This window comes from Cucurbita pepo, chromosome 7, assembly GCF_057944985.1.
Source record: "Cucurbita pepo subsp. pepo isolate OVF chromosome 7, ASM5794498v1, whole genome shotgun sequence".
Classification (NCBI taxonomy): Eukaryota; Viridiplantae; Streptophyta; class Magnoliopsida; order Cucurbitales; family Cucurbitaceae; genus Cucurbita; species Cucurbita pepo.
This window is the reverse complement of record NC_141804.1, coordinates 913,394-937,604: the sequence shown is the minus strand read 5'-3', so window position 1 is coordinate 937,604 and position 24,211 is coordinate 913,394. Positions and strand designations below refer to the sequence as shown.

The following is a 24,211-nucleotide window of genomic DNA, read 5'->3' as shown; positions in this document are numbered from 1 at the left end:
GCAGTGTGCAAGTAAGGACGTCGAGCCCCCAAGGAATAGATAACGAGTGCCAACAAGGACACTCAAAGGGGGCGGATTGTGAGATCTCACATTGGTTGGGGAGGAGAACAAAAATATTTTTTTATAAGAGTGTAGAAACCTCTTTCTACCAGCTGCGTTTTAAAAGCTCGAAAGGGAAAGCTCAAAGAAGACAATATCTATTAGCAATTCATATCAAAGAAGACAATATCTATTAGCAATTCATATCAATTTCATTAAGTTGTACTGCCATAACAATTCATATCAAACTGGTTTTTTTCTTATTAACTCAAATAATATGAGACAAATAATGAGACAATGAAAATTTAAATCAATATTTTGGTCAAATATATGCCTTAAACAGCTGAGATTGGTCGGTAACCGCCACCTGTGCCACCTGTAGGCATAGTAGTTCAAGTGGTAAGCTTAGAAAAATAAAAAATGGAATCACAACTGTGGGACAATCCTTGCTATACAAGATAAAAATAAAAACAAAAAAGGCAAATAAATTCAGCAGCTTTGATCAAGAAACTGGTTCCATCTGTACATCTTGGCATTTTTCATTCTTCTTCTTCACTCACAACTCCAAACAAGATATCTTTCTTAATCTTAAAACACTCTCCGCCAGTATCATCATTCTATTACTTGTCCTTGAAGTTACCTTTTTGTGTATTAAGGCCAAGTTGACTCTCTGGTCTTCCTCCTCTCTATCCAAAATGCTGCTTTGGTTTTGGCCTCCTGTTCTTCATCCTTTTATCTGGCATCTGATTTTTGGGGCTGGTTGCCTTGGCTTCCTGCTCGCTTATCGGAGTCCTGAATGGATTGGAGATTGTCAGCAGATCCTTTAGTGTCATCTGAGTTTTGGACTGAGCGCTGAGCTTCAACTCCCCTGCCCTTTTCAGAACCGTCGATTGATTGGCCCGAAACTCGTCCCCGGTCCATATTCTGGAGTTCATTTGCTATCTGGCTGCGACGCTCCTTCAAGAAGTTGAGTCTGGTCGTCAGTTTCGTCAGTGCTGAAGAATTGTGATTTGGTCCCAGCTGAAACATACACAGACTAGACGTTAGAATGAGTGAATAACTACCAACCGATCCGACATTTTTCTACAGTGAAGTTCAACGATGTATTGGTCATTGTGACAGAATAAACGATCAACTCGACAAGCAGTTTGACATCCATCATTGCTGCTATCCACCAATTCGGCAATCACATACGAAACTTGCAACTCACACGACACTGTTATCATTTTTACAAGGCATAATCAACCCATATTGTAAGATCCCACATCGGTTGGGAGGAGAACGAAACTTTCTTCGTAAGGGTGTGGAAACCTCTCCCTAGTAGATGCGTTTTAAAAACCTCGAGGGGAAGCCATAAAGGGAAAACCCAAAGAGGACAATATCTACTAGCGGTAGGCTTGGACCGTTACAAATGATATCGGAGCCACACATCGGGCGATGCGCAAACGAGGAGGCTGAGCCCCGAGGGGGAGACAAATTGGGAGGTCCCACATCAATTGGAGAAGGGAACGAGTGCCATCGAGGATACTGGACCCCAAAGGAGGGTGGATTGTGAGATCCCACATTGATTGGGGAAGAGAACAAACCATTCTTTATAAGGGTATGGAAACCTCTTCCTAGCCGACGCATTTTAAAATCTTCTGGGAAATCCCAAAAAAAAAATAATATCTGCTAGGGTGGGCTTGGGCCGTAACACATATAATACGAGCAAAAACAATATTTGTTTTGCGGAACAACGTACAAGGAAAAGTACGTTTCAGCATTACACTCCAAAGCTCTAAATGATTTAGTAACGATAGTAACACAAAACAAGCATGTCAACGGGGAAACATTAGAATTCAAAACAACCTACCTCCATCCTCGCACCAGCCCTCTTAGGATTGGTTAGACCCGTTGCGAAATTGGTTGCCAATACACCTATTTTGGCACTGGGATTATGAGGATCTAGATGCTGGTGTAGAGGGGAATGTTTACTTATTTCTGCATGACCGGAAAGAACATCCTGCAAAACCACAACAGTGGACTTAAGTGAACAATATATTGACAAGCTAGATGGAAAAACGCATTTTGAGAATTGGACAGAGCAGATGAGGTGCCTAACAACAAAATTTGAGGGAGGAGACATGCTTTGAGAATAACAGCTAGTGATATTATCTTAAGAACTCGAGGCATAATTGTACAACCTATAGAACATATCCTGTTCAAGTAAGGTCATAATAGTGATATTATCTATATCAGTAAGGAGTTAGTAAGTTCAATCTTGATCCAAGGACTAGGCCAGAACGAACAGTCTCATTAATAAAATAACTCTACAATTGACGAAAATAATCTCTGAGATATGGTCAATTTCAGTGGAAGGAAAGAAACAAACGGCAGATAGTCCAAGTTCTAAGCTGTGAAAATATCAATTAAATTCTAGTCGAAAGTGCCATAGACAAGCAAATAGGAAAGGTACAGACAACCAAATAAATGTGATTTACCTTATTTCTGGAGTGTTCAGGAGGGACTAAACTTCCAGCATCCTTCCTCTTGTCCTTCCTGTACCCATTGAACTGTTAATCTCACACGAAGGATTACTATCCACATAAAAAAAAGTTGAAAAAGATAGGAACATTGACCTGTGTAAGAAATATTATTATGATATGGTTACAAGGAGAATAATTTTCAGAAAAGAGAAACCTACAATTTTGTTTGATGATTCTGCATTTGTTGGGAGACATTACGTAAATCAGGTAGGTTACTTTTCTGATCACGTATCCGATTAAGCAGTCCTACAAATTCATCCATCGTGTTGTTTATATTGGCAGTGTCTTTCTCGCCTCGATTGCTTTCTCCAAGATCTGCCTTTGTCTAAACGAATAGCTAACACATTATAGCATTGCAATCTGTCACGTAACCCTACTAAATAAAATTAAAAGCATTAGAAAAACTGACCTTTTCACTAACATTAGCTGAGGGATCTTTCTCCCTTTGCAACTGTTCTCTTAGTCTTGCTACCTGAACATTCAATTAATTGTCATGATTAAGTTTTTATCCCATTAGTTAACTTTGCGACATCAATAATCACTTGATTCTGACCATAAACATGCTAAACTTTTTAATATAACAGTGGGTGTCCGAACTACATTTGACCTCATAACATATGAAGCAAAAAAAAAAAAAAAAAAAAAAAAACGATCAATTATCTTAGATATACTATCATAACTTAAAATATAGACTAATAGGTACCCAAACTAACAACTTGGATCTCCAACCTTTGAGTCAACCTACGGCAGTTAGTAGAAACAAATGAAAAAAAAAAAAAAAAAAAAAAAAAAAAAGAAAAAGAAAATCTTAGATAGGTTACTGTGACAACTTGAACTATACCCTAAAAGGTATCCAAACTAACATCTTGTTATTTGGACTGCTCAGTCAATCTATGATAGCTTGCACACACACAAAAAAAAAAAAACTGGTATTATTGCTATGGGAAAATGAAAAGAAAAGTAGAACTTTTTGAAAGAGTCACAAGGGTTGTAATTTTCAGTTCGATTAACTTAGACACATTAATCACATTTAGATAATAAAGAAAATAAAACTAAGAGTGGTGGGATTAATGGCCCATGAAGAGTTTACTTCTTGCTCAAGAGTTAGACGACGCTCTTGCAAGATCTTCTTTCGGTTTTCCAAACTGGATTGGAGAACCGCATTTTCTCGCGCCTGAAATAAGAAACATTGAATTAATATAAAAATTGAAAAACTAGAAAAGAAACACCTAAAGGCACTGAAAACCTATACCGCCTCCACGATTTTATTTTGCAGTTCACATTTAGTGGCCTCGAGTCTCTGAATCTCAACCCTGAAATAAGTACAAAAAGTTATCAAAGCATATTTAAGACATCGATAATGAAGAAAAGAAAGTGCAAAGATAATCATTTCCCAAGAAGTCAAGGTCAAGATAAGTAATAATGTAATTATTTGAAAAAACTAAAATTATGTCTCATGATATAACTGATGACTTAGCAAATATATATAAGATTCTGTAGACCAACAAATGACATAATCAGGAAATGTCATGTCCAGTCCTTAACTGGAAGACTAGTCCCTAAACAAACTCACGAGACTTTTGTTCAAAATATTTACAAAGACTGTAAGTTCCAATCCACATTCCTCAATTTGGCTTACGATACTTGATAATAAAATTAAAACAGTTTTCAAAAACCAAACCATATAGTCTTGATACTAATCTACACCAAATTGCAAAAATAAATAATCATTGTAAAACAACCACTCCCCTCTACGTATTATTTAACTCCATTTCAAGAACATTATTGTCCAAATGGATGCCAAAACTAGGGAGAAAAAGGAAAACAAGGTTATTCCTCCACTAACATCCGCCCCGCCCCGCCCCCATTTTGAAGTTTTGAGTACCAAAGAAAGTCAAAATTCAACCCTTGATCTGTGTTTGACAGAAGCATTAATACGGCAGACAATCTTCAAGGGAATTTTCCGTGTAGGGCCTTATCTCCCTCGGTGAACAGACTTTGTACCAGAGATGAGGAGACTATTGGCCAAATTTTCATTCGTTGTCCTTTTCCCAAGGGGCCTGGTCGTTTATGATGGAGCAACTAAGTTTATAGATTAGCCTCCAGTAAACTCTGGAACATTGGCTCTGTGAGGCGCTTGGGGATTGTCTTTCAAAGGTTTAAAGCTAAGGTACTTTAGAATTGTGCGGTTAGAGTTCTCCTTTGGCGCCTATGGAAGGAACAAAACCAAAGCGTTTTTTAAAATAAGTATTCTTTTGACTCTTTTGTCAGAAATGTCAAGGCATACTTCTTGGTGGTATTCAAATCACAAAAAGTACTTTTGTAATTATAGCCTCCTCATAACAATCAATGATTGGAAATCTCTCCTTGTGTAGTTCCTTGGGAGGGGGAACCCTACCCTAGCCCGTAAGATGTCTTTTCTTTTGTGATTTATATATTTCTCTATTTCCTTTTCCTATCAAAAAAACATTCCCGCATCCACCAAAGAAAAGAAACAAAAAAGAATCTATGGTAGCTTAATATACATTATACTGGTGTTGACAATTCAGACAACCTAAGGACTCTTGCATGATCATCACTTACTCTTCGCCAAAATCATAATCAATGGATTCCAAGGAGAGTTTCTTCTTTGCCTGCGCTTGTATAAAAAAAATAAAGCTTGTTAAACTAGCTGCAGGTGCATGAAAAAAGGAAATGCTAGATTAAAGAAACAAATGAAGAAGAAAGTTCAGACGAATCTCTAACAACAGCTAAAACTCTTATGATGCCCACTTTAGGAAGATGATGAGGGTTGAACAAAATGGGATGCAAAACGTTGGCAGGAAAGGGGGAGAGAAAAGAGTTTCACTCACAGGCGTGCGTCCCCAAATGGTGAGACGCTTTGTAGTGTTGGAACCTTTATTAGATGTAGTTGGAGAACCTTCAAAGCTTTCGGATGCACATTCAACTTCACAGGACTTCTCATCCTTAATTGGTGAACTACCTCTACCTCGATCAGTTTTGTCATGGATTCTCTCCTTTGATGACTTTGGCTTCATTCCATTTACATCACACATATCGGAATTCTTCGAACTAGTACTCAATACTTCAGAACCCTGCAGTGTAGTAAGAACAAGTATCGACATATTTCTCAGCTGACACTAAATAAACTTTATCAATGGACCCACCAAAGTTGGAAACTTAAAAATTAATATCAAGGAACTCATTATGAACCATTCTAAAAGCAAGATATCAGATCTCAAAACACGACAAATGTTAACTTGGGATTGAATTATTTGCATCTGAATCAAGTTATTTGATATGATGTGCTGAATAAGCCTCTAGAGTGATTTTCAAATACTGGATTTTAGAACCTTTCCCCTAACCCCTCGGGGGAGTTTACTAAAAGTAAAACACAAATACAATATTTATAAATTATAAGTCGTTCTCCGTAGACCCCTAGGAAAGTTCACTTCCTATAAGATTACTGAGAACTAAGAAGCAAAGGTCCAACTGACTTACATTAGGGGGAGGGACAGTGGGTCAAGTGACGATTAAAAGGGCATTTTTGTCCTCACATGCATGGATGTTTGAGAGTATCAGTAAACGGGACCAGTAGCCATAGAGGAAGGAGATTGATTAGAAGGCTAGGTTGGAAAAAAAAACTGAATAACAATACTATAAAGTGAGGGAGAAAGGGGTGTCAAAAAATTAGCATATGATCCGGGGATCTTGAATTTCCTGCATATTGTGCGTCTAATAAGATTTTACCTCCTATATTAACAAAGAAATTGATAGAATTTCTAATTTGATTATCCAGCATTGAACCTCCTTCACTACCCCCCAAGGGTAAAACAGGAAAGTAAAGTTTGAATAAAATAAATCTCTTTGTGCAATAATGGTAAAAAATTAACCCTAGGTTAGTACTACAATAGGATTACGGTGATATTAATATTTTGTCAGATTTTTATAGAATGATGGTGATACTTCCATCTTATCAAATTTCTATGCAGCCGAGGTGAGAAAGTATAGAGACGTGCCTTATCATCATATAAATCATGCTCCCCAGAAACGACACTCCCACTACAGGTTCCAGTTGATTCAAGCTCATCGTCTGTTGCCACATCAGAACCAGTAGCATCATCTTGTTCTTCATCATCATAAGACATATCATCATCACTTGCCTCCTCGCTCTCACTTCCACTCTCTTCTGAATCAGAGTATAATATAGGGGACATAGAACCTTCCTGCAATCACACTAGTAACTTATGGATCTCAAATTACAAGGTGATTATTCTTCCAACTATTTTGAACTATGATAACCAAATATACATAAAACTAGACTCCTTGGATTATAGCAAGTTTTTTTTTTTCTCTTTTATTTTATTTTCAGCCATACACATTGTAATGAGGGGGGAAACATTTCTAAATAATATGCCTAATTCTGAAATATTATTTTCTCTTTTCGGATCAACCATAAAAATCATTAGTAGTCAGTAAATAAAACTCAACTAGGCCAAGAAACACACGCTTGCGCATAGAAAAACTCACAAAAAGAAATGCATTTAATCCACCAACTATTATCTAACAATGCAACATGATATGACATCTTTCTCATTACATGCTACGAATATCTGCTTAATACTAGAAATTTTGAAATATAAGAACAAATATAATAGTTACCCCAAAAATTTTGTCATACTCCTCCAGTAGAGTAATAACTATGGCTTGAGCATGGTTTGCTGCGGCAGCTGCACGAAGAAGTTGAATGGAACCATCACCCCCCACGTCAAAATCAGTTTCAATTTCACAATCACCAGCTAAAAGAGGACGAAGGAGTAAGGGGGCCATGCAAGCTGCCACAGCTGAAGAGCTCATTCGATTCTCAGCTTTATGAGAAGCCACAGTTTGCATCATCATAAGAATTCTGTCGCAGGAATATAAGAAAGAATTTGTGAATAAAAAGATGGATCTAAAAGCTAAAACTTTACGAAAAAGGGGGATGGAAAAAAATATAAAAATCCTTCAAGTAGAAAAATGAAAAAAAAAAAAAAAAAAAAAAAAAAAAAAAAAAAAAAAAAAAAATCACTATGGAATATAAATAACCATCGTGATATGATCCAAAATATCTCAATCATGCAATATGTACTTCAAGGAAGATGTGAAAAAAATGTTGTTCAAATTACCACAAGATAAACTCAAGTTGCAATTTATGGCACATTAAAGAAGAATCTTCTTGGATGGTTACAAATTCTAGGTGGATGATAATCTAGAGTTATGGTATTTTATTAATGTATTTTAAGACATTTTATTTATTTTAAGGTTTCATTTACCAAGTGGTTAATTATGACCATAAAGTATGAAAGTTACAACACTTGAAATGCCTCATGGAAGATCAACGGTTTACATTTTGAGGCTAAATAAAGCCATGTATGTTGTCTTTGTAATGTAGATTTGGAAAATGTAGAAAAAGGGCATTTGCGTTTTCTTTTAGCCAAGGGCTTTACAATTCTACGTAGTTTAGGTTGCATGTTTAGAATCATTCACGCTTCACATGATCAATTTTGCTTGTAGAGTGATTCGAATCTCAAACAAGTGTTCTTGCCTTGAGATATTCGATCAACAAGGTCCAAATCTTAATTTCCCTTGGAGTGATTTCTTATCATTTTGAGGTTCTTGGATATTTAGATCTAAAGGTCTTATTCTTCAATAAAGTTGTTAGATCAAATTCCAAGAGATTTGGAATGAATTCAAATTGATTTGCGGGTATTTTTTCATTTTCGAACTAAGGGTTTACATATCTAGGCACTTATGAAGGTTCTTAGATTCAATTAGCTAGGATTTTTCATATCATATCGCTAGAAGTATTTTGTTGATAGCCAAGAAAATAATAGGGGCACGACCAAGAAAATCACCATAGGTTAGCCTAGTGGCCAAGAAGGGTCAAGGATTTTAGAGGAATGAGTTCAAGTCATGGTGCCCACCTACCTAAGATTTGAAATCCTATGAAGTACCTTGTCAACCAAATGTAGTAGGATCTAGCGGTTCTCTTATGAGATTAATAGTGGTGCGCACAAGCTAGCATGGACAATCACAGATATCAAAAAAATAAAATAAAAAGTCTATTTCTCCATATATGCATTGAACATATCAAAACTTTAGTAGATCCTTTTTGTGTTCATGTATAGTATATGGTCTCCACTGGGTGTGTCTCCCACAAATCTTTTTGTAATATTCCCTTCTCATCATCGATCTAGATTGGAGGCCCGTCTTTTTAATGCACCTACCCCTAACGCTTAGGGATTCCACACCCTAAGGCCTTTAGGATGTCTCTTCTGTTTTTGTTTTTGTTTTGTTTTTTGTTTTTTGTTTATTTTATTTTATTTTTGTCTATGGGAATATCTCTGCTACTTATCCAAAAAGATTATAGATAAATAACAATATCATAATAGTCTCTCGGTCAAACCTACAGGTCTATTGGGTGTAGTATATTAGAAAAAAATTATACTGTAATCCCGAGCAATGCATGACCTATCTTATCACCCATAACCGTCACGTGTATCCAACGTTCAAGTTAATGAATGTTTGTACAAACTAGCGAAAATACCAATCAAGCCAGCCTCACAATGAATCTTATCTACCAAATACTCCGTCCCAGAGAAGTAACAAGATGAACATACTTCACAAACATAAATCATAAATATGGTTGATAGCATACATCATCAAGGTTGATTTCCTCTCATCAATTTTTAAAGTTAAATAGAAAGAAAAAAAGTTGCAAAATAGACAAAGCAAGGGCTATAGCTACCTCTGCAGTAAACGGCGATTTGGTTCTGGAAAGGTTTCGTATATTGCAGATCGCATAGCATTGACTCTGCCACCTCGTTCAGTTTCTAGTATGAAGTGTACGACACAAAAATAAGAAGAATAGAATATATTTAAAAAAGAAAGAAAAAGGAAATGGTTAGGAAATACAGAAACTTCATTGAAAAGATTATAAAAAATAAAGAATAAAATATCCAAACTTTATTACTAACCTAGAGAGTGAAATTCCAAAAAAAAAACAAAAAACAAAACAAAACTGTTAGACCTACCATAACTAAAGTTTACACTTGAAAGGGTAGAAACGTCAAGGATGCAACTCCTAGTCACTTTTGGGTTTGCCAATAGTTGTTTTAGGACAATAATTTTTATAACAAGAACAAACTTTTTACGGAAGAAAAGTAAAGAGGCTGATATTCAAAAGATACCGTGTGAAACACAAAAACAAAAAGATCACAAAGATAAAATAAGTTAAGAAGATACAATTAGCTTAGTGTGTTCTATCTGGTGAGTTCATATACATCTTGGGAGAATTCAGCCCTCTCAAATCGGCCAACAGTATATAGGTGTAATCTTCCTGTTTATCATGTTCTTACTTTTTTTCTTCTGTTGAAAGCCTTCTTACCCTCCTAGAATTAACTTTGTACAATCTGGTTTTGTAATTTCAAATTGTGCTTCTCATAGTGTGAGTACGTAGGTGCTCGTGCACATACCAGTGATGTGATCCAAGCATGTTATAGAATATGATTGACATTGTTTCCAGCAAGTTATCTACTTCAATGGTTTAACATCATCAAAAGTGCCTTTATTTCAAGCTTCAGTAAACTTGTACTGTCCCAGGGTGGTAACAGAAACTCGTTTAGAAACAAAACCTGAACTTCCTTTATTTTTGTAATTTCCTTTCCTCGTATCACAATCGAGACTTCCAGCTCATTTAACTTCATTTAAACTCTCAATTTCACCCGAACTCTAAATCTCACAGAGGAAGGCTTTTTAGCTCGGCACATTACCGAATCTTAGATTTGAGCTTCCCTTTAGGCCAACGCGAAATGAGGGAACCTCCAAAAAAGTAAATGAATACAATCAAGTTCTCACGCTTAAACGCAGGCCATCATTGAGGATCAGAACTCTTCCAACAAGATTCCAACGAAGGAATAAACTTTCGTATGCTAGAGCCAGGAGGAACGTCTCAAGCTGAAATTCCAAACGTCAAGAAAACTAGGAAAATGTTAAGATGCGATCCTTTCAAGTCCACGCACTTTACTTTCGGAAAATTTGTCCAACCAGACCTCAACCACTAGAAATCTACCAATGCAACGAGAAAACACCCGCTTTTATAAGTTCACCAGGTAAAAGCAACTACTGGACAGATGAAGATCGCTCAAAGAAAGACTCCAAAACCCAGTTTAACTTGGGAAATCTTCATATGTTTTTGGCGAAACCTCAGCCTAGGTGCAAATTGAGTAATATGTTAGAAAAGAAAATTTGATGCAGTCAATACCCTCCTAAGTTTCTTGGATCAACATCAATTGCCACGCTTTTTTCTTTTCACCGTTTTTCCATGCAAATATTTTGATGTCATAATTTGTGGTAATATATTTTTTGTAATCTCAATATGTCAGGTTACACATGAAAGGAAATGATGTACACGACATACTGGCCTAGTTCAAAAAAGTATCATTTCCTCTACGCAAGAATACAGTCGATAGTGTGAATTAAGAGCTAGAAAATGCCAGTGCATAACCCATAAAGAACTATAAAATTTGACTTTCTAAACAGATGTGTATGCAATAGGCTCCAAGTATATTTCACTTGTTAAAGACAAGGAAAACTGCACCGATATCCAAAGAGACTAGAACTGAAACCATGTTAGTGAGGGAGAAGGAAGGTTAGCTAACGATTGGGATTTAGGCAGATCAAAACTGGGATTTAGCCGATGTAAAAGAAGAGTGAGGTCGAAGGCATTATTTTTAGGACTCCTAGTTGTATTCTTTCCTTCTTTTGATCAATGAAAGTCAGAGGTTGGGACCTATCAGTTTGTAAATTTCATTTTCTTCTGTCCAAAGCAATGACCTTAACAAACATAAAGAGCTGAAGTTGGCAATCAACTTTTCAATTTAACAAGAATTCTCTTTCACAAAAATAAATAATAAAAGAATGAAAGAAAGAAAGCAGGATCAAAGTAAAAGAAAGACGAAGAAAGACGAAAACCCAAACTCAAAAAAGTTTTGTCTTCCCTTGAAATTTATAAGAGAATTGAACATTCATTAGTAGAAATTTAAAAGGTGAAAATGACAGCTTCACATTTATTTATATTAAAATAAACCAAAAAAAATGTTGTATAACGTACATGAAAATAAAACCATTGAGAATGATCCTGGTTTAAAATGTGTCACCTTGAATACCTTTCATTTGCATCTGTATTTTTATCCTTCCATCATTTCTAGTCTATAGGTCATGCTTTTTCATATGAAAGAATGCATGCTTGTTGTCCACCTGGTAACTTAAATTATTTAAGATATTAAAATTAGGTGCTCCGATGACTTACTGCTTGCTTCTAGTAAAGCGTTACAGCAAGATGCTGGAACTGGAGATGATGGTAACTCCCGGATGACATACTGTAATATTGCATAAAAAAACATGAGATAGAAGAAAACTTTTATAGCAGGCAACAACTTTTCGGAGAAAAAATTGCCGTCGGCCGTATTCAAATTTTGAATAACTTTTCTACCTTCACGCAGTCACCCACTACATGTGCATCTTCTTCGGGAGAAAACTCGTTTTTTCCTGCAGTATCAATAAAGTATGAACAAACACTACTTCTGATAAGGACTTTGTTATCAAACTATTTTAAATCTTAATTTATAAGACTTAAGTCCAACTAAAAATAATGAGAAGAGGGCAGCCAGTAAATAAGTGTAAAGACAAAAATGCATTACTAACAAAAAGAAAAAAAACTCCAGAGACCACAGTAGCAACAACCACCTACTCTTTTGTGCGTAATTTGAAAAGTGGAAGGTATATGTACAATTCATCGCATCAGTAGGAGAGAAAATAAAGTCGTGAATTTCGTTAGTAACTAAGGAATGAAACATAATTACAACAGGAAGCTATCAACAATATAATGGATATTAAATCTAGATGATCATTATAATAATCAAATAACTGACCCTGCTCATATCCCCGCAAACGATGTTCAACATCGTCAACATCTGCAGCTTGTCGCAAAATGCCTTCTACTTTGACTCCTAATATTATAACAGAGATCCATTAGCTCAAAAATTTAATCATATAAGATTTTTAACAGAAAGATGTCTTCATAGGCTAGAATCTAGATTAATTTACCATGGGTTTCTATAAACCTAAGGGCTTTCTCCAGAAAAGAGGGAGTTCCATCAACATCTTCCAAAGCAAGCAAAATTGGCCTACCAAGGACTCTGGGTCTTCCAGGTTGTGGTTGGCCATCTTTCACTAGAAAAGACAGAGAGAGCATCAATAAATCATCAATGAGGCGAAAAATGAAGAACAGCGTGCAAGTTATTGAAGTTGAAACATATTACAACCAGGCCCAATTAGTTGAAGATCCAGGTGTCAAACAAGAATGAACCAAACAGACCAGTCGCATTTGATAAAGTTCACTTTTATAAGAAAAAAATAATAACAACAACAAACAAAAAAATTCATTGAAAAAAAACGAAAAAAAGCTAATGCTCAAAAGACAAACTCCATAAGAATGAAATAAAAAAGCATGAAAAACAAAATTATTGAAGTATAACTATTTGGTACAGTTTTTTTTTTACAAAATGTCTAACAAGTATAACTATTTAATTAGGAATAACAGTTTTTCCATCATCAAGTTTCTTAAATTTTGGTACGTTCGCCATGCATCACCCAAAAAGGACTGTGCAAGCCCACAGTTATACCCAAGCAGAATATACATATTCTTAACGCAGGCAAAGGCAAAGCTTCTGGCAAATGTAACCACGTGAATGATAAAAACGTCTTGTACAGTTCAAAGGAAACTGAAAATCTGAAATTTAGCTTAATCACATAAACTTCTCTTATAAAGTTTACGAGGTTAAGCTAAAAGGACAAATGTAAAGAGAATTGCACAAACACCGGAAATAGAAATAGAAACAAAAATAACAATACTAAGTGGTGTCTATAGACAAATAGATGAAAAAAGCATACACGTCTCTGAAGACCCATTATTTGGTTCCATCTTATCATTCTTCAAGATACCATTAGCATTGGCACTACTGGGTGCCTGTGCCAAAGCATTTTCCAGTGCGGCTTTCCACTCATAGAGGTCCTCCAATGTTTCAGCCTGCAACATTAGACAACAAATGGTGCAGCAGACTGTGAGGTACATGCTAGATAAATAAAAACACACTTCGTTTACTTTTGATTCATTTTAAATCTTCTCACTTTCACTATCCGTCGAATCCAGGTTTTTTTTGATAAAAAACGAAACTTTTTCTTGAATAAATGAAAAGAGAATAATGCTCAAAATATACAAACTCCACAAGAGAGTGAAACAAGAATAATAAAAAAGAAAGGTGAAATAAAAGCAACCAAAAATAAACAAAAATCCTGAAAAGAAAACCCATCAAAAGACTTTGAAAGAGAATGCCAAGAGGAAGCTTATAATCTGGAATGCAGTCCAAGCTAAAACAGAATTATATCAGAACGAAAAATACGCTTAGAATTACTTCTAAGAACGATTGTTTCAGAAAGAAAATATCTAAGAATGCAATTCAAGACTTTAATATCAGAAATTTTCATGAGTCATGACACTAATTTCTTTAATGAACTTACGGATTTTAACAAGCAAATATTTAAGACAAATTAAATGGAAGAAGATAGAAAATTTTTATAATGAGCATACACAAGTTTGTATGCCAAACCTAGGAAAAGTGACCAAAATGATAAAACAGAAGCCAAAAATGAAGAACCTAAAAGGTCAAGAGAAAAGTTACACTTTGGCTAAAGAAATGATAGAAGAAAAAAGAATGTAGAGAGAAAGCACCTTGAGTGTGAATGCACGTCCTTCTCGACCATCAGGAAAGAGCACGGTCAAGAGTTTTTTTTCACTTTTCACAACAACACTTGAAAATGTAGGGTGATACCATTAAATTAGTTTGCTACCTCAGTTTCCTTGTAGAGATAACGTAAGTACCATCTACATTCAGAAAACAAGCTAACCTGCCTGAATTGTTGAGATCAATGCCACCGAGAGTCAAATTCGCCTCACCCCCTTTCTGAGGAACAGCATTCTGAAAGGTAGGGCAGCTGTCAGACTAAAAGTTCAAAACTCAAAAATTCATAAGTTAAAAAGAAAAACAATCAATCGTAGTAGATAGTACATCATACACATGTATCATGTGCATATAAATTACAGAGTAAAGGTCATATTACAATAGCTTCAGGTTGTTTTTATGAGACAGACAAACTAGTAACTCCAAGTGTCTCATCCTCCTACTTGAAACAAGGTCATGAGGCTAGCTTTAAATCACCTAGAGTTAAATGGAACTCAAAATCAGACTCGGGGCAAAGATGAAAAGATAAATCTACGCCTTCAGTAAAGCTACCTCTTTTCGATCTTTTAAGTTCAAAAGAAATAAGTTGAAATCCAATTATCTGTATCTCTATAGAACTACTCTCGAAGATAACTATAACAAGATGTTAGGTATCCAAGATGAATTTTTTTCAAAACAAGAAACAAAGTACCCAAGAGGATATTCAAATATGGAAATAAAAAAAAATTGTGAAAATCACCGAAGAGGCAGCCGTTTCAGAGGGTTGTAACTCTACTGACTCTAGGTCGTTACCTAAATGATAACTAACTGTCCTACGCACGATTCCTTCCCGAATACTCACAGCATCAAGCTACTAACTGACGGCAGTAAATAACACGAACATTCACGATTGGGCCCTAAAAAGCATGATCAAATATAAAAAGGAAACCACTTACTGGATCACTTCGAAAAAAAACCAGTGAAGTACGTGTTAGGATGAACCATCTCTTTTTCCAGGACGTCCATCCAATCCCTGATGTTAAGGACAGTGATTAAGGCTTATCAATTCAACTAAGTATATTACAGGAGTAAGAGCAATGTATATATATATGGTAGGAACAAAATTACAAGCAGCTGTTAATATTTCCATTTTCCCTTTTTTTCCTGTCTTTTGTTTTTCCGGTCTCTTTTTTTTTTTTTTTTTTGTGTGTGTGTGTGTGTGCGCGCGCGTGTGGGGGTAAGTGAGTTAGCTTTTCCAACTTCAAGGAATAAAAATCTACATGTGTCATTATGGTGAAGAATCGATGCTCTAAACGTCTAGTATGAAAGGTGTATCCTACTTAGTTCTTGCTATTTCTTAATACAAAATATTTCTCAAATAAACACACCTTTTGATGATAGGAAAAGTGGCCCACTCTTGAAAACCTGCAATACAGTCAAACACTTCAAGCACGTAGCTTAAAACTTCCCCCAGAATTGATGAAAAAACATAATGATAATATTTATATGAGACACCTGGTTAAAAGTAATCAGAAAAAAATACATGAGAAAAAAATACCCAGTTACTCGTGATAAATAGATAGCTATATTGCTTATTAAGTTGCGAGCCTTCATAAACATGCCTTGTTACTGGCTTAAGTCTTGTCACTTTTCTGATTCAATCAATGTTGAAACTATACGTTGGTAAACAGAAAATGTTCTTTTCAACGTTAGACCAGATACACTAAACGGTGCCGTTTAATAAATATCAAAGCCACTAAACGCTAAAGCCCAAAACTGATTTTGCCTCAATCTCTGCAAAACTCAGTAATCTTAGCTCCTTGATTATTACAGCTGATGCCAAACATTCTTCTCTTCTTCTTTTTTTTTTCTTTTTTTTCCCCCTTTTGTATCATTTCATCTAACGTTCACAGTGGCAGACGTACTGAAAGTTCGTTTTATTAACTAAAAACTCTGTACTTAAACCAATATAAAGAACAGAATCAACCTTCAATTTATACAGAACCTTTTTTTTCTACCTTGCCTTGAATTGGTGCCGGAGCATATCTGGCGCAAGGGACTAACAGTAAGGTCTTGAGCCCGAAATTTGGACCAAGATTTGAAATTCAAATTTAGCACAGGGCAGCTCCCCATTTTGTTGCACCCGTGCAAACTAAGGGCTATCTCTTGACTTGATATACTTTTAATAGTAGAAATTATTCTACAAATCAATACAAGTCTTTCCAACATGCATTATCATCCTTCACATGCTTCTTAGAAAAAATTTCTAAAAAATTTCTAAGAAGTTACCCAACATTATTGTTCTAAGCCAAAATAGTGTTACTGTTCCAAGCCGAGTACACTATTGGAATTAATTCCCTCTTCCTCTTTTATGTTCCAGCTGAAAGAGTTTCTGTAACTTCTATTGGATTCGGGTAGACGCTTTGTTCCATCTCCAAAAAATCATGAAACAAATGAAAATAAAAATAAAAAATCAATTCCCTCTTTATGAAGACCAGTTATATGATGTAACAACGTGGGAACAAACACCTAGCTCAAATACAATGTTCCATGTTCGACTAAACATATCCAATTGACATCCATTTGGTTTGTGATTGAGAGCTACTAACTCAAGTCCAATTTCTGTACATCCCTCGTTGAATCAGGTAGCGGATTGCTAATCAAAACTAGCTTCTCATCCTCAACTAATGTTATTGCAGTCGTTGCACTCGCCCTTCTCTTAAGGTAGGAAGTTAAAGCAGCCTTTATAGAGTGTTGTTCCAAGAAATAAGTAAACCACCACATGCTAATTCCTCGAGTTGCTTTGCGAGGAATTCCACAGCCTTATTTTCCATCACGCATTAGAATTGCATCGCACGGATGCCAAATCAAGTTCATTCATTATTTTCCCTACTTTAGTCTTTGGCGATGGAATTAATCCTCTCGTCCAAGATATCCATTCAACAATCATTTTAATAGAACGCTCAGAGAGCAAACAATGCGACATCAGGAGCTTATATGTGAAATCTCAACATCAAGCAATTGGCGGGATAAGACGAACTCTGGATATACAAAAATCAAATCCAGAGAAAAAAAAAAAAAAGAACTGACCGTGTTTCCAGCACAAGAACCATCAGCAGGATCCTGCGGAGGAGGAGGTGGCGGCGGCGGAGGATCGTCGGATTCTCCCTGCAACACAACATCAAAAGATAGATTTCAAGTCCACTGCCCGTACGAATACATCTAAACACAAACACCACGAACATTCCGGAATGCAAAAAGAGAGAGAGAGAAAGAAAAAGCAACGCAACACCGATCAAAAACTCGGTAATCTCAATGCTAAAAGTTACACACAAAACAAAACCTGAAAAGGCTCGGCGTTTCGGTTAGTCATCGTCGTATCCTCAAATCAGAGCACCATATCCATCATCAAATCACTGCAACAAAGACTGATCATCATTATCAAAATGCAGCTGAAACATCCACAGATAAACCAAAAAACAGAATCAAGGTTTTCAACAGAATGCGTTTCATTCCGCGAAACGAAAAGAATAATGCAGGATTATTCTAATTATTCCAAACCACAACCGACTCGAAAAACAATACCTCGTGAAATGGAATTTGAAAAGAGCAAAAGAGAGAGGGAAAGAATTTCTTTCAAAGAAGCGTAAAGTGAACCTTTTCTGTCTCCTCTCTCTCTCTCTCTCTCTCTCTCTCTCCCTCTCTTTCTCTTCCTCTTTCTTCTGAGTTTCTCTCTCTTCCTGCGATGGATTGAACCAGAAATGTTCCTCCAACGGACGTCCGTTGGTCAAGCAAGCGCCATTCGGAGCGGGGTCTCCGAATGGGCGGCAGTTGTACACGTCACCCCAATTCCCGCTCCTTCTCTTCTCCAAGAACGTGTTGGAGGGAAAGAGGCGCAGAAGGGCTTTTCCGTAATTTTCCGTCTTCTGACTTTTGTTTTTGGAGGTTTGTCCGGTGTGGTCGTTTGGCTTTTGTTCCTGTGTTTCAGGGACTACCATTGAAATTGACAATAGTGGGACCCCCATTATCTGTATCTGACGTGGACGGCTGGGATTCGATCAACGATTTTATCGAAAAGGCATCATGATTAAAGTTTTTCCAACCTTTTTTAAGTGAAAATATGTAAAATTAAAAAGTAAAATCATTTCTACTTTTTGGTCTTTTTTAGTTCAAATAGGATATTATTAAATATTATTATTTTTTAAATAAATAAATATATATAATAATTATGTCGCCTACCTGATTTGTTGTATTTTTAGGGGTATTTTGGTCTTTTTACCACAAAAACATTAAATTTTAACGGATCGTGTTTTTCTCTCGAACCATAAGCCAAATGAAAACTATGATATGGTTAAAATACTAAACGAGATTTGCAATACATTATTTTATTTATTTTGGAAAACAAATCAAAATACAGTAAACATGGGAGTTTCAGATATTACAGGTAATTGAGGTATTATTGGACCAGCGGAGGCTGCCGACTGCCTGTTGGCAGCAATAGTATCTAAGTGTGAGCGGGGATTTTGTACTTGAAAGGAGCAGTGTTCAGTACGGAAAGCCTAATCTCATGATCCAGTGAGGCTTTCTCACCACTCTCATGGAGGCTGAAGCTTTCGACTAACACGGATTTAGTAGGCCCTATTTCATTCAATTTCCACATTAAAAACAAAAAAACATATATAAATTGTTGGATGAAAGTTCCACGTCACCTAATTTAGGGAATAATCATGAGTTTATAATCAAATAATGCTATCTTGATTGCTGTGAGGCAGTCGTATACCCCTACCCAAGGTTATATACTGTAAGCCGTTGTTATTTATCTCTTGCTTGCTTATATAACGTCTCTTTTAAAAATCTCTCTTTCGAAAATCTTTTTCTGCCCTCGCTTTCTAAAACCTTCTCTTAAAACCGAGACCAAGGCTCGAGCATACGTCACTTGGCCGTAGGCGACGCAAGAACGAATTGGCTTAACTCACTTGTCGTTGGAAAGTGAGTGCCGAACAATCGCAAGTCCGCTGCCATTAAAAGTGCGATTGTGACAAGTGGTATAATATCATACCATTGTTAAGCAAAGTTATGAGAGCTTATACTCGAAGTGAATAATGTCATATTATTGTTGAGGGTTCAATAAGCTCTCTAAAGCAAAGAAATTAAAAAAAAAAAAAAAAAAAAAAAATCATATTTATTAATTTTAAATGAAAAAAAAAATATATATATATATATATATATATAATATTTTAAAAGTTTATAAATGAAATAAATAGTAGCAGTAAAATAGAGAAAGAAAAAGAAATATTTACGCGGAAGACCCTATCGATTATCAACTGAGGAAAAACAAGAATAATTCGCAGCACAACACGAAACTGAGACCCAGAAGCAGCCATCAAAATTTAGTCCACAAGCAACAAAGAGTTTCTCTCGGCCTTCCAAGTTCTTCACCGGACGGCGGGAGGAAGAACGATCCACATGGCTTTGAAGCAAACCAACAATCGTCTTTGAGGATCGGACGGAGCTTGTTCACGCCAGAGCATGGATGCTGAGGTGCCTAAACCGAAGTCGAATTCCGTCGATAATAGTAAGAGGAAGGATTTTGAGGGTCCAATTGGCGATGGGGTTCGCGTGAAGAAGAAGACCTTGCAGGCTGTGTTGGAGCAGTGTCAGAGAGCTCTCGAATCGCTCAATGATTCCAACGGGCTCGATGAAAGCGAGGGGAATGATGGAGGTGAAGATGAAGATGATCGGCTCGGTGAGGGTTCGGAGTCTGTGCGAGGTGACCGAGAAGCCGACGAGGTATGGGGGTTTTCTGTGGTTCTTAAAATTTTGTAATCTCAGAGTTTTTAGCTGAGGTTTCTTGGTTGAATTTAGCTTGATTCCTATTCTATCTGATTTAGAAGAATTCTGCGCGATGTTTGTGAATATGTGGGATTGAAATCCAGATAAGATGAACATGTTCTGTTTTTGATCTATTAGCTTGTGGTAGCTTCTCATATGCTGTTGAATCGAAGTTGTTTTCTGTGTATCCTTCCACAACTCTAGTGCTAGTCTTTCCCGGTTCAGCTTCAGGATGCTCTAGTGTTATGAATTGTGCTGAGCATTGGTGTAAGATCATTTGAAGTTGTTTAGAACGACTGGTTTGAAGTTTCGATTGAAGTCTTCACAGCAAATAATGGGCATCAGAAGTAATATCATTCATGCGAGATCCTATATCGGTTTGGGGAGGAGAACGAAGCATTCTTTATAAGGGTGTGGAAACCTCTCCCTGACAGATAAGTTTTAAAAACCTTGAGAGAAAGCCTGAAAGGGAAAGTTCAAAGAGGACAATATCCGTTAGTGGTGGGTTTGTGCTGTCACAATTCACCTAAAGAAAACGTGAAATACAACAATCTCTTGAGGCATGTTTTTCCTGGAAAATGGATACTAGGATCCTCCATCGATTCGGTCTTTCTTAACAATAGGAAGCTCATTGAAAAAAAGATGGAAGTACAAGCGCAATCACTAAGAACACATTCCCTCTCCCTTAAATACCACATATATAAAACTCCATGGATGAGCCCTGCAATAGTAGTTATAAAAAGGGGGGCCTGATGACCTCCATTCGTTTTTGATACGTACATGGATCGAATGGATGCATTTTCAGCCTCTAATGGGTCCTTCTCAACCACCCAACTCCTAATATCAATATCTTAGAGCTAGGGATGCGATACGGAGAATGGAACCTGTTAGTACGGGGCAAGAGGAATGCATGCTATTTCCATTTCTTCACATCCTACCCAACCCAGCTACCTAACTGATAAATTCTTGGATGGAGATAGATATCTGAAATTTTCACCATATGGGTTTCTTGCTATTTTGAATGCTTTATTGGAATTTGGAATCTAATTGTACTATAAATGTTATGATCCATGGCATTGACTTAAAGACATCTTTCTGCAGTTGTGCGATCTTCTTAAATCTAAAGTTGAATGCCGCGACTTTCTTGAAAAGCTAGAGGATGCTCAAGCATTAGTTCCACAAAATACGTTAGGTACGTGTTCAAATCTTAGTCATTGCTTTATTTAGGGATTGCAAACAGGTTGTAGTTTATGCTTGTGAAGTTCGAAATTTAGGTTTTACAGGACCTTCTCCTTTGAGACAAAAATACCATTTTCTTTATGCTATTATTTGTTTCATTTTATTTTTGACCTCTTTGCTTTGTAATGGTAGAAGAATGTAGTTCTTGGGATGTGGTCAGTGATGTGGATCTATGGGAAAGTGGTGATGCTCTAGATCAAGATGGGTATGTTGTTGTGAAGCAAGAGGATATAGTAGATGGTATTGCTTGCTTCATGGCTGCATACTTATTGTCTTTAAAGGAAACTAAGGTATACTCCCAACGGCTCTCTCTCTCTCACGCGCACACACACACACACACACAAACTCACGGGCGTGGTTGGATGTTTAATCCCGTGGATGAATGTTTTCGGCCTGCAGACGCCTTATCTTACAGACGTCCTTTTGTTACTTTTAATTCATCAAGGAATCTGTTCTCGCTTCTGAAGAAGTGTCTTTGTTTAAATTAGAAATATGTTATCTAGCTCTTAATAGATTTTAATAGATTAGGGAAGAGGTATTATTGGATAAAGGAATGGTTTCGAGCTATTTACACTTGGCAGAGTTCAGCCATCGTGGATAGCGAGTAAAAAGTAAAGTCGTTTTGGTTTCTGAGCTCGTGAACACATATTTTAATATTCCAAAAGTTTCGAATTCTAAATGTTATTCAGTTCAACAGTTGGATGGTAGTCCATTGTGATTAGCTGAGATATCTGGAAGTTCTTGTGGTTAATGTGAAATTTGGGCATGTGATTTTTGGAGTTAAATGGAATTGATCTATTTTCTTGGTCTAATTCCAATGAAAGAGTTGTATCCTCTTGATTCGATGACTTTTTGGATTGAAGAACGTTTTAGAACGTGATGGCGACTTAAGATGAATGGAGTCTTATGTGACTATTATACAAATTCTGATTCCTTATAATTACAACTCGCTGATCGAGTTCCTGTAAATAACAAGCATAGCAACTGGCAATTTATCTTTCATATCTACCTACGAGGTACGAGCTACGAGCCTACAATCACGCTTTCATTTGTTCTTGTTATCTTGCAGGAATTGTCTCCTAACCAACTACAGAATGGTGAGTCGTGCCACACTTTCTTGTCGACACGATGGTCTTAGATATCAGTAGACCCCAATCTATGTTGTGTGTTAAATTTTGAACTCTTTTCATTGGTGCAGCCCTTTGCAAAACATTCTCAGTGAAGAAGAGAAAAGGGAAACTCCGGAAGGCTTGGGATGGAAGCAAGGTCATTTATAATGTGGCATCCTGGGGAGCTACTGCAGTTGGGTATGTTAATCAACTGCTGTGACTCAATAGTTTCATATCAAAAAGTTCTTGCATTTAGCTTCATGACTCTTCACTTTATTGACCATTGAGGTCGTGTTTGGTTCCAAGATCACTTCTGTCATGTCAAAACTAAAATGGACACGACGTAAGTGACTTTAGCCGTTCCGAAATCACTTTCAAACATGCCTTAAAACTATTAAAAACGGTGCATTGGCTCCAAGATCACTTCTGTCACGTCAAAACTAAAATGGACACGGCATAAGTGACTTTGGCCGTTTCGAAATCACTTCCAAACATACGTTAAGACTATTAAAAACGGTGCCAATTAGAAGAGTTTCATATTAAAAAGTTCTTGCATTTAGCTTGATGACTCTTCCCTGTATTGACCATTAAGGTCGTGTTTAGTTCCAAGATCACCTCTGTCATGTCAAAACTAAAATGGACACGACTAAGTGACTTTGACCGTTTCGAAATCACTTCCAAACTACCTTAAGACTATTAAAAACGGTGCCAATTAGAAGAGTTCTCTGATATTTTCTTTTTCGTGCAATGGCGCACAGGATATACCAGAACCCTGTGATTCTAAACGCTGCTTCGAAAGCGTTCTGGACTTCGTGCCAAGTAATATCAAAGCTTCTCTAGTATAATTTGTGGTTTTCCCATTGTAAATATTATGGTGGTGCTGCTCAAATGTAGGATCTGAAAATGAAAATTGTTGGGTTTGGGTTTATTCTTTCATGCCTCTGATTAATTCCTTCAACAATACACTCTTGTAAATGTTTCTTCTCTTAGGATGTTTCGTTGGATGAAAGTTCTTTATTTATGCCAAAAACTATTATTTGTTGACTTTCTTCTAACATGGAAGCCACCACTCAAATCTCAATCTCTCTCTCTCTCTATCTATCTCTCTCTCTATCTATCTCTCTCTATATATATAACCTTAGAGAGTTTTTCATATTTTTATGATGTTTCATATTGAAATCAACTTGGATGGTCCAAAATTATGATCCCGATAATTTCAATAATTTCATGTGCGGTGTAGCATTTTCGGAAGAAAATAGAAATATATTGTAACAACGTCTGGCAGATATTGTATTCTTTAAACTTTTCTTCAAAATTTTTAAAACGGGTTTGTTAGGAAAGAGATTTTCACACCCTTATAAAAAATGCGAAGGATCTCAACAAGAAACATTGCTGGTGTTAGAGGCGGTTTATTAATCAAACTCATAAAGATAAAAATCTGATTTTAAAAATGATAACAAATTATAGAGGCTACATTTACAAAGTAAAGTGGTAAGGAGACGGATAACTATAGAATGAAAAATTGATTAGAACTTTAAATATAAATTTACCTTAATAAACTTCAAGACGACCACCTATTACCTTGACAATCAAGTATATAGGATTAGGCAATTGTCTCGTAAAAGTAGTCGAAATGTAGACAAACCAC

The 24,211-nt window shown here is 36.3% G+C and overlaps 2 protein-coding genes across 3 annotated transcripts; one reads left to right on the top strand and one right to left on the bottom strand.

The window, feature by feature from the left end:
• Positions 1-329: 329 nt before the first annotated feature.
• Positions 330-18,296, bottom strand: LOC111798333 (rho GTPase-activating protein REN1). The gene is made up of 24 exons (XM_023681404.2): positions 17,969-18,296; positions 17,727-17,799; positions 17,474-17,551; positions 15,772-15,808; positions 15,340-15,416; positions 14,571-14,641; positions 14,395-14,473; positions 13,557-13,692; positions 12,711-12,836; positions 12,536-12,613; positions 12,097-12,152; positions 11,914-11,983; positions 9,352-9,436; positions 7,227-7,470; positions 6,584-6,790; positions 5,417-5,659; positions 5,148-5,197; positions 3,817-3,877; positions 3,655-3,738; positions 2,974-3,036; positions 2,723-2,889; positions 2,520-2,577; positions 1,892-2,041; positions 330-1,059 (listed from the first exon to the last, which is right to left on the bottom strand). The coding sequence occupies exons 2-24, from the start codon at positions 17,754-17,756 to the stop codon at positions 772-774; spliced, it is 2,538 nt and encodes an 845-aa protein (XP_023537172.1). The 5' UTR covers positions 17,757-17,799; positions 17,969-18,296; the 3' UTR covers positions 330-771.
• A 1,382-nt stretch (positions 18,297-19,678) lies between these two features.
• On the top strand, positions 19,679-23,607 carry LOC111798335 (uncharacterized). Of its 2 annotated transcripts, none has more exons than XM_023681409.2 (6): positions 19,679-20,173; positions 21,317-21,407; positions 21,590-21,744; positions 22,524-22,551; positions 22,653-22,761; positions 23,322-23,607. In XM_023681409.2, the coding sequence occupies exons 1-6, from the start codon at positions 19,913-19,915 to the stop codon at positions 23,401-23,403; spliced, it is 726 nt and encodes a 241-aa protein (XP_023537177.1). In that variant the 5' UTR covers positions 19,679-19,912; the 3' UTR covers positions 23,404-23,607. The 2 variants fall into 2 exon arrangements, with proteins under 2 accessions (XP_023537177.1, XP_023537176.1); XM_023681408.2 differs by having other exon boundaries at positions 21,587-21,744.
• The last annotated feature ends 604 nt before the right edge of the window (positions 23,608-24,211 follow it).